This window comes from Tachyglossus aculeatus, chromosome 16 (genome assembly GCF_015852505.1).
Source record: "Tachyglossus aculeatus isolate mTacAcu1 chromosome 16, mTacAcu1.pri, whole genome shotgun sequence".
In the NCBI taxonomy this organism is placed as follows: domain Eukaryota; kingdom Metazoa; phylum Chordata; class Mammalia; order Monotremata; family Tachyglossidae; genus Tachyglossus; species Tachyglossus aculeatus.
This window is the reverse complement of record NC_052081.1, coordinates 41518924-41531789: the sequence shown is the minus strand read 5'-3', so window position 1 is coordinate 41531789 and position 12866 is coordinate 41518924. Positions and strand designations below refer to the sequence as shown.

Genomic DNA, 12866 nt, shown 5'->3' with positions numbered 1-12866 from the left:
CTGATGTAAAACTGAAGGCTTGAAAACCTTTTCATTACGATGGCAGCTAAGGCGTTCCTTTTCTAGAATCCCCGCCGTGCATTAAGGGGGCTCTCCTGAGGCTATCCTTTCCCGTCCAGACCGGGGGCATAGCTGCAAAATGCTCACCCACCCGGGGCGGGGGGGAGGGAGGGCTCTTTTTTTTTTTTTTTTTACCTTGTGTAATGCTTCGACCACTCGTACCACGTCATAGAATATCACCACCGTTTCCCTCTCGCTGAGCCTCTTCTCTTTAATGACGTAATGCTGGAGGTTGATCAGATCTGCCGTTTTGTCACTGAAGTCGTGAGCGCAGAGGCAGTCGAGGACCAGGCAGATGCGTTTCTTCATTTTCCGGACCATCCGGGTGGATTCCAAGTCCTCGGTGACTTCACAGGCTCGATCCTGGGAAGGAAACATACACAGCCATCTTTTGCATGCTGACTGGGGACAAAGCCGGGGTCACGGACTGTCCTCTTCTTGGGAGAGAGGCGGCGAACAAAAGGATCAGGACAGAGGATCTTTAAAAAACCAGTTGGCATGTGTACAGGCAAGCAGGAGACGGAGGCAAAAGGGGGGTGTTTGCTGGTGGGATTTTAACCGAATAGCTATGGAGACAGTCAATATTATTCAGCCTGGAAAATGCCACCGGCTGATGAAGAACCATGGTTTCCATCTGCCAGGTCTCTAGGAGAAGCCAGTCACCACAGAGCAACACTGGTTATAAAGAACCATCAACTCTGCTATACCATAACTCAATATAACAAGCCCAAGTGCTTAGTACAGTGCTCTCTGCACACAGTAAGCGTTCAAATATCAATGATGGATTGATTGACTAAAATTCACCGCCTGTTGCTCATTAACCTTAACCTCGCTGTCTTTGTCGGAATCCAAAGGAATGGAATACCGGGGCTGCATGTAATGGACGCCTGCCAACTGTTGGCCATTTTCCCCACTCCTGCTCAAGCATCAAAGCCTTCCCCTCCTTGCAAGAGGCGGTGTGCCAGGGTCACAGCCATTGAAAGAGGAGGACTATTAGCTGGGGGAGAAGGGGAGGGAGAGGGAGAGAGAGAAAGAGAGAGAGATCTGCAAAGGCTCTGGGGCTGCACATAATCCCATTCAACAGCAACGTCATCGAAGTTTTTAAACCGATTCCCTCTTCTCCAACCTATTTCTTTTAAAGGAAGGTCAGAAACTGCAATTAAGATTTGGGATTTTTGTCCCTTCCTTCCTTCCTTCATTTATATTTATTGAGCGTTTACTGTGTGCAGAGCACTATACTAAGCGCTTGGAAAGTACAATTCGGCAACAGATGGAGACAATCCCTACCCAACAACGGGCTCACAGTCTAGAGTTATGGGGGTTTTTTGCAGGGGGGAGGGAGAGGATGAGACTGCCCCAAATTAAAATCTTGGCTATGAGTTTTTAAGGACAGATAAGGATTATTCTTTCGTGTTACCGTCTTGGTTAAGAAAAACTGAAATTTGCTTCATTAACTCCCTGTGGCTCTGAGGCACAATGTCTCAAAACAAATCCAAGTCACTGGACATTAAGTGAGTATTCTGCAGCTATTTTTCAAGACTAAACCAAGAAGGGCTGCATGGCCTAGTGGATAGGCCATGGGCCTGGGGGTCAGAAGGACCTGCTGTATGACTTTGGGCAAGTCACTTAGCTTCTCTGTGCCTCGGCTATCTCAACACACGATGGGGATTAAGACTGTGGGCCCCAATGCGAGGCATGAACTGTGTCCAACCTGATGAGCTTTTATCTACCCTAGTGCTTAGTAGAATGTCTGGCACATAGTAGGAGCTTAACAAATGCCATTTAAAAAAAATAAGGGCAGCAACATGGTTTAGTGGAAAGAACACGGGCCTTGGAGTTAGAGGACCTGGATTCTTATCTCTGCTCTGCCACTTGCCTGCTGTGTGGCCTTGGGCAAGTTGCTTCAATTCTCTGTGCCTCAGTTTCCTCATCTGTCAAATGGGAATTAAATTCTACTCCCTCCAATTTAGACTATGAGCCCCAAGTGGGACAGGGACTGTGTCTGACCTGACCATCTAGTATCCTCCACGGTATCTAGTACAATCTCGGCACATAGTAAGCACTTAACAAATACCATAAAAATGAAGGGCAACAATACTATGCTCTGCCTGATCAGTATCGATTTGGGTTTGGATTACTTTGGTTCCGAGTTCATCTGCATTCAGAAGGGGTGCTGTGAACGCTGATGACTTGCTCTTCCAAGCCTCCCTTCTCCCCTGGTAATTACTTCATTTTGAGGGAAATTTTTATTGTTTTGAAGGCGTTAACAACCTTTCAACTGGCTCATTTAGGGGCAGCTGATTAATTAGCACATTGAATTTCAGTGTGGGAACAGCAGCTTGCTGCTTACTTTCTTCTCCTGCAATAGCACACACAGACCTATTACCCAAAGCAGAGCAGCCAGTCTCCAGGCTGGAAGTGGGCACTTCGTTAATTGGCAGAGAAACCTATCCCGAAGAGGACCTTTAGAAGACTCTAACTTCCCTCCATTTCATCCTCCACTCCACCTGGGCCAATTCCAAGTTCATAGCCGCTCGTCCTAGTAGTAGTCGTCACGATATCTATCGGCTGCCCGCGTAAACCCTGGGCAGAGCAACGAGACGCACACACTACGTCCCTTCCCTAAGAATCTCCAGAAGAGCCCCAAGATCGCTGGCTGAATTGTTTCTCTACCTTCTCCCCGCACTAGAAGTTGCTTTTCCAAGAACGCATGGTGTTCTCTAGGTGAAATGCCCACTGTTTACACTTTTGCTAGATTCCCAAGCCACCGCCAATCCTTTTGCAAGGATGCTAGCATGCCCGGTGCCCCCCCAGATTTGTCCTCTTCTCTCGCTGCTTTCCCGGAGTCCTGATTAATCACGGGGCATGCGGGTAACCATGAGAGAACCCCAGGCCACTCGAAAGAGGAAAGCCAAGCCCCGACTGGGCTAGCCGCCGCCTCCCCCGGGGAGACGGCAAGCAGCCTCGCAAACCCCAACCCCCTTTCGTCATTTACCTGGAAGAGCCCATGGTGGTGAACTACGCCGTCCTGATTGTGGAGGAGGGAAAGCAGAGAATACTCGGTGTGTAACAGCATCTTGCCTTGCCTTTCCTCCTGGGTCTCTATCCCTTTGTCCCCCCTCTCCTCCAGTGTGAGGATCTTAAGGAAAGGGGAAAAGAATGCCTTATTGGATCGCCTTTAAACCCAAACGAACAATGTTCTTCCAGTACAGCAGCTGCCCGTTCAACTTCTGATACACATCGAAGGTGCCACGGTTTTTCTTAACGGGAATTAGGGCTTAATTTATGCACAGACAAATCTGTCTAAACTGGGATCTTTACCGAGTGAGATACTGTGAACTTGATTGCTTCACAGGTTCAAAAAAAGGGGGGGGGGGGGGCTATCTGCATTTGAAAGGGTCTCTGGTGTGATGTGTACACAGCCCTTTCGAGGAAGGGGGAGTTGAAAGGTCTTAGTCTCAACTTGTGTTGCATTCCACCTACCTTCAGCTGATAGAAGTCATCTGTCCCGTCTTTCCTGGCCAAACACTGAACAATACTTGGCACTGGTGAGTTACCTAAACGGGGACCTAACAGCACAAAGCAGAACAGACTTGTTTGCCTTTAAGAATCCATGACTAATACAGTGTTATGTCAATAATCAGCCGTCATGCAGCGTACATTAATTTAAACCAGGTTCCTTTATAAAGAAAGGCATACCAGGCGGCCCTTTCCCATAAACGGTATTGAGCGTAAAAAACAATCAAATCGTTGAGGTTCACGGTAATGCTGAACACCACTGCCTTTGCGTACGAGGGGGAGCTCTGCCCAAATGTGTGTTTGGCCTGTATCGGTTGAACATACAGAGCTACATATCTGTACGGGGTGGTAGGGTTTAGACATTCCTAAGGATGCCGGACTGAGAGTTTAGCAGCACAATACAATTCAAACTCAACGCCCATGCCGGGAACAGTTGTCAGATGCAGAATGGTAAGTGAAAGCAATCCAGACTTCAGGAAGATACAGTGAAAGGACAGATTTCCGTACACACGCCGGTTGGTCAGCGCGTCTCGAAAAGGCACAAAACGGTAACACCCACATCATCCTGGGTTTGTGGTCCCGGGATGAAACCTGTGCTGCATGCCCACTATAAGATTTGCAGTTGGGCTCCCTAAGATAACTGGGGAATCCTACAAAATGCTCCCTGGAATTATTCACGGGCTCTTCAGGTGCCATCTCCCATCTAGCAGGGTGGTCTCTGCTGCATTCCAAAGTGGAAAGCATCGTTTTGGGACAAAGCCGGCCCGCACCCTCCCCCGGCCCCCTTCGTGGGCAGCTTGGTTTGGGGTTGGAGTCAGAGAGAAAGCGGAAGCCATCAGTGCCTCGGACAACCACGAGAGAAACCAAGTGAAGATTCCCAGGGCAAAAAGGGAAGGATCAAGTTGCTGATGTCTGCTACTTCCTAAGCCAGTCCCCCCAGATGAAAGCCATTTCTCGTTTTACACGCCCCTCGTGGGAGTTTCGAGGGTTCTGCGACTCAAGTGGCAGTTGACCGTAGAAGCTGGCGAAGCCCCACCCGACCACTGCTGCACAGTCCATTGCTCGTTGTGTCCAATCTGCTCCCGGAAGAGCCTTGGGATTTGAGCCTGCCCTGCCCAGCTCCGCTCCAGATGCCGAAAAACCGCCAGCGCGGGCTTACCTAGGATAAATGGTCCGGCTCTCTTTGCGTTGTTTCCAGAAATCCCAGTTCCGAGACCCTTCGCCCTGGCCGATGTTTCCCCGGCTCCTCTATCCGATGCTCTCCGCTTCATCCTCGGCTCTGGAAGGGAAAGCAACGAATTGCACCACGATGAGTAACAAAGCAAGTTCCCGTCTGCTAACCCCTGCCTGGTGCTGCAAACCTTTTCACTTGGTGATGCATCACGCCTCCACCTCCTTGTGTAAGTCGAGGCAGTTCCCACTGACAAAGAGCTGTGGCTCATTTACTGTTGGATTAATTAGGGCCTAAAGATTTATGGACTTCAAGAATGTATACGCTGGTCTCGGAGGCAGAGTGCCAAGTTCCTCGAAGCCCAGGTGTCGGACAGATGCAGACAGGGAGGGACCAAAGGACGGGGTGCTTTTGTGGGTGCTGGAGGCCCGCTGTGAGCCAACACAAGGAATTCCTCAAATGGGGAAACCTGCGTACCCAGTTGGTCACAGGGATGTGTACACACCCAAACCCGCTCCTCGTTATAACCAAACACACGCAGTCACGCAGACTTCGGTCACTGGGACTGGTGGATTTGTGAGGAAAGGCACTCTGAGAAGGACACGCTAATTTAGGGGGGCTTGGTTCCCGGGTGTCTCCAGATTGTAGACGGCGTGAGAACCCTGGCTCCAAACACTCTGGTGGGTTTCTGTGACCTGAAGGAGGGCTCAGAGATAGGGACGGGGCTGAGCCCGGCCCCCCAACGTGCCCCACACCAAAGACCCATGAGAGGAGGGAGGCCTGGGATGGCTGCGAGCCAGGAAGATGGGCACTCTGGGGAAGCGGAAGCCGAGGGGAACTTAGCCAGTGGGGTAGGGGCGATGGTGTAGACAGAAGGTCAGGCCAGAACAGCAGGGATACCGGGAGGGCAGCCCAGCATGAGGTGGAAAACATAGATGTCCAAAAATGGCATGGTCAGTGCCACGGGATAACGAGAGCCCCAGATGGGGCAGCCCAGGGACTGAGTAGAAGCCCCTAGGGGTGGCTGCAAGAAAGAAAAATAAAGGTAAACATAAGGAGAGGCACAGAGAAGGGAGAGCAATACAGATAGCGGGAAACTAAAAACTGAGTCACTGTGACTAGGGAGATAGAAGAGGATGGATAGGACATGGGAGGCATATGGAAGGATGGGGACAAGCACGGACTTTAAAGGGAAAATTGCATGGATTTAAGTTTGGGGAAAATTTTTTTTCCGAAGGGACACAGGAGAAATAGATCGCATGGGAGACAACCACTTACTGTTGCTGGTTTCGAGTGTGTGCGCGTGCAAACACCCCACCCCCAAGCTCCAGTTCTCCAGTTCTATTACTTCTCTGGGAAACCCACCAGGTTGTTTCTTTTAGCTTAAAGAAATAAATGGGAATACACTTTTCTTTCTTTTCATGGATAATACAGGGTTTGGAAAGAAAGTTACTATGAATACTGGCTGTGCACGCGCACACTCACACACACATGAACACCCATTTCCCAACAAGAGCAATGACGACAAAGGATGGGATTTTCTTACGCCCGCTCTCCGCAGCACCTACTGCAGAAGAGAGCTAGAGTCGGAACCTTTCCCCGTCACCACCCACAGACCCCTACACATGACATATGGGACCCTACATGAAGACAGGCTGTGTCGCTGAGAACGCCCCAGACTGCTAGGGAAAACATTTTCCCCGTTAAAATATGCAGCTCTGAAAGGCTTCCAGAGGCGGGTCTCGGCGGCCCCCCCCTTTATACCTCTTCTTTTTGACCGACAAGGACGACAGATAAGGGAAACGGCCAGAACCAAAGGGCTCCTAACAGATTGTCCCTTCGAGCCGGATTCATACCAAGTCCAGAACAGAGATCAATCTTTTCCATTTGCTCTCTCCTTTTCCATTCAGTCTGGCTCTCTCCTGCCTCAGAAAAAATAATGAGATTTCACTTGGGCCTGAAAAACATTTCCCTTCTGCCTTCCTTATTCCCTTCCGAAGGAGACTATCTAAACTATTATTTACATTGAATGAAGGACATTCTGCCTCGCTGCCCCAACCCCAAATGGGCTTTGAGGGAGGGGAAGGTTTAACTGAAATGAGATCTGGCTGTTCTGTGTGCTGGATATTTGGGGGTCTGACTACGTGTTTTCACTGCAGTGGAAATTACATTTTTTACTGATTTACTAATGGAGGAGAGAGTGGAATGTTTACACCTCATTAGGGCTCGGGAACCAAACGGACTAATGGTATTTATTGAGCGTCTGAGTGCGGTCCTCAACCTCGGATTAGACACGTTCCCTGCCTGGGGGACTTGTAATCTTACCTAAAATCCTATTAAAACTAAATGATGTGGAGTATTGAAGCCCATCTGAACTGGGGGAAAAATGCCTACAGACTCTAAGCCAGCTTCATCTCCATCTCCGGGATCGCCTAACCCAGCGGGGCCAAACTCTCCGGAGAAGAGCAGGCGCTTACGAGGGCCGTCGGACGCTTCTGCGTCTTCGATATGGGGCCCGCTGCGTCCCGGGCACTGAACCCATCGGCGCCACCCACCTGGGCTGCCCCCCCGCCCCCCGGGGTTGGGGGAGGTGGCCTGGAGCTTCTGGCCAAGAGCTGCCTTAGACGCAAAGCCGGTCTAGACGGCAGTTTGCCTGGAAGCCCCTTCGTCGCAGACAGCGTGGAGCCACCCCCACTCGCGGGACTCAGTTCAAGAAATGGAAGGGAGACCTCGTTCCAAGTACAGTCAGTCAGTCAGACAGAAGGAAGGTAGCGGACGTGAGGGGAAGAAAATAGAGATGCTGGTAAGGGAAGCGGCAGGGAGACTGCTCCCTTCCCCGAACGTGTACCAGCACTGGCGACCAGTGACTCGGGCCCAGAAGCTGAAAGGCGCGGAGCAGGAACGGACGATGGAAACGCGGTACTCCAAGAGCCCACTCCACCTGCCACAATCTATTTGCAGAGACGGGGGAAGGGGGCCGAGTCTCGGGGGTCCAGCAGGGAGACACCACGACCCGCCGATCCCAATGTCCCAAACTCACCCGCTGCCCACTGTTTCCCGGCCCTGGCCCAGGCTGGGCATTCTTCCTGCCCGCACTGGGGACCAGAGCTGTGCCTGCCACACAAAAACCATTTCCAAATGCTCCGGAGGCGACACTTCCAGCGCCGCTGAGGAAACGCTCCGGCCTGCGGCATTCCAACCGGTTGGTCCTTGCTAGAGAGGACAGGCCATTACGTTTAAGAGGGCAGGAAACGTGTCTGTTATATTGTACTCTCCCAAGCACACAGGAAGCGCTCAATAAATATGATTGACTGGATTCTGATCTTCAATCAATGAATTGGGTGCTTATTGCATTGCCCTGAGTGCTTCGGAGGGTCTAATACAATAGGGTTGGTACACCCGATCTTGCCCTCAAGAAGCTTAGTGTTCAGTTGGGGAGACAGACCTTAATACAGGTTGCAGAGGGGAAGTAGCAGAGAATAAGGATCTGGACAGCAGTGCTGTGGGACTATGAGAAAGCCACATCTCACTAAGCTAACAACACCAAATCTAACACACATTTCTCCATCTTCTAAGCCTGTTCGATATTAAAGCAGCTATGCCACGCTGGAGTCTAACAGCTCATGCCAAGATAAAGACAATGTCACCCGAGAATGGGCAGGGGGAGGGCGGGGGGGGGGGGGAGGAGGTTAGTTATGAGGTAACATCAAAGCAGAAGTTGCAAGTCTTGTTTTGCATCCAGAGTCCTCAGTCACTAAGTTACACCTCTAACACAAACAGAAGGCGCTTACTCAGAACTCCGGGCCTCAGCCGGGGCAGCAGGATCCAAGGAAAACCGATTCGATGATAGGAGGAGATGGGATCGCCTTCCTCCCTCGGGAGGGGCTCGGCTTCCTCCTCCCTGCTGAGGAGGGAGGTCTGCGCTCCGGGCTAGGATCGCTGGTCACCGGGGAGAGTGGCAGGGTGCCAACGGGGGTAGCCCGTGGAACGCCACCTTGACGAGCAAACGGCTGCCGGGGTAACAAATCCAATCGGTCTGGGGAATGCTCCTCCTCGGTCAGCAATCTTCCTGACGGGATTCTTCGTGCAGCCGCGGAGGGGGCTTCCAGCTCGTGTTCCCGATAAACTGGGAGCACGGCAGGCAAAACAAATCAAGCCGGAGAGTTACAAGTGCGGTTCCTCCGCTGCCGAATTAAACATGGGCAGGGGCCAAATGAATCACTTTCTCCCTGGGGACTCCTGGCGGTGACAATTTGTCATCAGGCTGGAGGTGCCAGGGAAAAGTTCCACGGTGGGTTGTGCCAGCCGGCTCCGCCACGGGGAGGCCAGAGCCGGGTGGGGTGGGGCGGGGCGGGCCCCCTCACTGCTGGGAAAATAGCTCTCAAAAGGACGAGGTCGACCCCTGGGCTTGGTCACTTCAGGGTCTGCTTCCTTGTGGGAGCCCTGCCGTGGGGAGGGAGGTGGACAAGGGCCCAAGACCCTGGCAGGGAGTAGAAGCCCCCTCCTCTGGCACGTGGACCACCCTCCTCTAAGTCCCGGCCACCGTGCTCTCCCTTTGAGCGCCCGAGTCAGGCGGACCTCAGCTTTCGGGAGGCCAGGGCTTTCGCTTCCCTAGTCCCCTGCCGGCCGACATCCCCGGGGCAACCCCGGAGAATCCGTAACTCCGCCGTGGATATTCCCACCATGACGTGTGAAAGTGTTACTCCGGATAAATATTACCATTCTGGCTGGCTTCCTCCTATCTGCTTCTCACCACCCCTCAGTTGAACCCGTAACACATGCCTCTTGGTCATTTTTACTTTTAAAAGGGAACAAATTGGACACGAAAGGTCACACGCTGCATCTCACCTCCCCACCCGGCTGCCCCGGAAAGGGACTGACCGATCTGGAGCTGCCTAGATAGGGTGGGAGATGGGAGACCCTGGCTTTCAACTTAAGCTTTCTTTCCCACAGAAAGACATGACAGCTCTTACGCCTGAGGTTGCACGTCGTAGTCAGAGAGGAACAAAAAATCCGACCCAAGGGAGATCAAACACCAAGCACGATTTGATTCTCAGACAGGGTAACGGACACCCCCCTGGCCCTCTAGGAGCTCCTCGTTAATTTAAGGAAGGGGTACGCTGGAGACCCTCAATTGAAAAGGTTTCGTTCCTATTCCCCACAAGGTCCTGGCCGTTCCCTAAGGAGCCAGGAGCCCACCCCTTCTTGAACCGCTCTAGTAATGGGCTTGAAATCCAGGCAAGAGCTTTTCAGACCACAGCTGGGGCTGCCCAGAGGGCTCCCCTGCACTCCAGATAAGTTGGGAACCTGGGATCTCTTTAAGAGTTCGGCCTTTCACCCTGAAACCACGGTTCACCCCCTTTTGGGAACAAGGCCAGTTGCCAGGGAAAAGATTTAGAGGGGGACGGAAGAGGCTCTGATGTAGGGGCGGGATGCCAGAAATGACCCAGAGAGGGGAAGAAGGGGGACTGTGATCTTGTGCTTGATTGAATCTCCCAGAATCCTACTGGAGAACGAAACTAGGAGACGGGACTCCACGCCTGCCTGTCACTGGGCAAGGCCATGAAAGAGGCAAAGAAAGAGCAATGCCCCACCCAGGCTGAGCAAGGGTTCAAGCAGTGATGGGATAATTGCCCAGAGAATGACAATTGCAAAGCCTGGGGTTGCTCAAACCTCACTAAACAAACATCACCCAGGCACCTCTCTCACCCAAGTAGACGGAAGTCTTCTGATCATAACCCACCACTTCTAAACCCTCTTGGTTTTCACAGAAACTTAATGTCATACCCTTGGGAATTTAACAGTACTGCGAAGAAGTCTACAAAAAGATGCCTTTCTGGAACTGAGTCCAGAATGTCAGGAGGACGGGTGATTCACACCATCAGCTAGTCACCCCCCTCACGCACCCAGAACCCGTGAACTTGGCCTGATGTCTCTAACAAAAGCCACACTTGGGCACTGAGGGCCAGGGACCCTCAACATCACCCTCAAAAAAAGAAAAAAAGGAGCCGACCAACCTCAGAGTTCAACGGTGCACTGATCGACTTCCTACTGGAAGTGGGAGAGGAAGGTCGCGGCCAGCAGTGGGATTTCCAAAAGGAACTCGGAAAATATGGGAAAGGCCGTGTGGGTTGGTCTCTTGGGTAGATCGCTCCCTTCCATCCCAGTCAGGTTCAGACCCTCAAGGGGGAGTTGGCTACAGGAAAGCATTCACCGACCAACTCATCATTGAAAACGGTGCTGTGTTCTGAGAATAATTCAGAGGTCACGCATTCAAACATGCAGGGGAGAGCCAAAAAGAAAATCCTTATGACACTGAGACTTGAGGTCAATCCAGCGCTTAGAACAGTGCCTGGCACACATTAAGTGCTTAATGAATACTACTAAAAAAAAAAAACAGCGAGCATTCTCTAGCAAAGCTTCTTTGTTGCTTTACTCTCAAGAACAGCTGATCAGTAAAAAGAAAAAAAAAGCCTGACCCCCTCCTGTTATACAGCTAGTGAGAAATGTTCCTCACCTGGAATCGTTCTTGCCAGGGTGGTTTTGAGCTTGCAGGGGTGCTTGGAGCCCCCCAGCAAGCTCCCCTCTGCATACACAGAGTATTACCAGTGTGAATCACACAAGCGCCGACACTTATTTTTCCACAGTTGAGTGGTGATTTGCTTCTCAATAAAAAATGCAATACAGCCAGACTCGGACATGTCGAGAAAATGTATTTTCTCGTCTAGGTAATGCCTGAATCTATCAGGACTTTCAAGTGGGAAATCTCAGATCATCGAGAGATTTGTGAGGTAAGCCCGAGCATGGGACCCAGTTTACACATCTGAATAATGGGGAGAGCAATTTGTCAGACAGGGAGGAAGTGACTCACCCACTCAAGGTCACCGAGAAGTGGGAAGTGGGAGGGACAAGCAGAAATAGAACTCAGGAGTCCAGCCTGCTTCCTGCTCTAACCATCAGTCAACATCCTCCTTCGGTTTGTCGGCCTTCCGATCGTCAATACTGATGGGCCACAGTTGCTTTGAAGCTGGTTCCGGATTTCTCAGTGATAAAAAATTCCTTTCGGGACAAAAGAGATGGTCGAAGTTCCACAAAGACTCAGGGCTGGATCCGAATCTGTTGTGCCTTGTGGAAAACCCTCAGATGCCTCTCCCAGTCCTCTACAAATGCAAGGCACTGCGAGTGCTCTGCTAGGTAACAATGTGGTGAAGTCAACAAGGGTCATTCTTGGCGAGAGGTCTCTGTAAGGTCCTTCTCTGCCTCATCTTTAATAGGTGTAGAGACTCTGCTCCTAGAGATTGAAAAGTCACTGAAGGTGAGGGTTGTTTTAACAATGTGATTGGGAGAGCCAACGTGTACCAGAGGAGAACAATGAAAAAAGATGGTTGGTTGGAAGCTGGGAAGACGTCACCTAAGGGCTAGCGTTCTAGTAAAGGTCAAAAGGGTGAGCAAATCACATCTTTGTGCACATCAGGTCAGGTTGCCTGACATCAGGTCTCTGTGTTCAAACTGGGTGGGTTATCTGACCTTCAACAGGCTGATTCACCAACAGCTGCTCAGAGTTATACAAAGCATAATTCCCGCTCCACCACTACCTCAACCCAGGCACCGAAAAAGCTCCAGTAGAAAGGGAAAAAAAAGAAAAAACAACACAAAATCCCACACATCAATATAGTCCTTACCGAAATTCTCTTGCCCTGGCCTCCTATTCCACAGCACCCTGCCAACTCTGGATGAGTGTAATTCCATGATTAAAACAGGCCCCATTTCCAGCTCAGCCTGGGCTTGGTCGGGGAGGTTTCTGCTGGCCGAGTCACTATCTCTCTGCACTTCAGCTCCTCTGCGATGTGTTATGACAACACTCTAATTCTCCACACACCAATTCGCCTACACACACACACACACACACACACACACACACACACACACACACACGCGTGGCTTCCCTTCAGTCGGGTCAGGCCGAGGCCGTTCCATCTCCATTCTTGTTAGGAGCGCAGCCTCCTGGTAGCAGGAGCCACGAGTTGGCTTAAAAAGCGGAAAGCAATCAAATACCTGAGGAACCCTCGTACGGGAGCCGGGTGAATGCCTGGCTTTTGCTCAGGGACTCGGCGGG

The 12866-nt window shown here is 51.3% G+C and overlaps 1 protein-coding gene across 4 annotated transcripts in view; it reads right to left on the bottom strand.

The window, feature by feature from the left end:
- The window catches only part of STK40 (serine/threonine kinase 40), a 46060-nt gene that overhangs the window by 17309 nt on the left and 15885 nt on the right, over positions 1 to 12866 (bottom strand). Inside the window, exons 1-6 of one of the 4 annotated variants that reach the window (XM_038757764.1) lie at positions 11622 to 11843; positions 8542 to 8876; positions 4739 to 4858; positions 3544 to 3629; positions 3056 to 3199; positions 196 to 423 (exon numbers count right to left, since the gene is read on the bottom strand). In XM_038757764.1, the coding sequence (XP_038613692.1) occupies positions 196 to 423; positions 3056 to 3199; positions 3544 to 3629; positions 4739 to 4850 (570 nt within the window). In that variant the 5' untranslated portion in view covers positions 4851 to 4858; positions 8542 to 8876; positions 11622 to 11843. Of the gene's footprint in view, positions 1 to 195; positions 424 to 3055; positions 3200 to 3543; positions 3630 to 4738; positions 4859 to 8541; positions 8877 to 11621; positions 11844 to 12866 lie in introns of those variants that run through there. The other 3 variants (XM_038757765.1, XM_038757766.1, XM_038757763.1) reach the window with 3 other exon arrangements.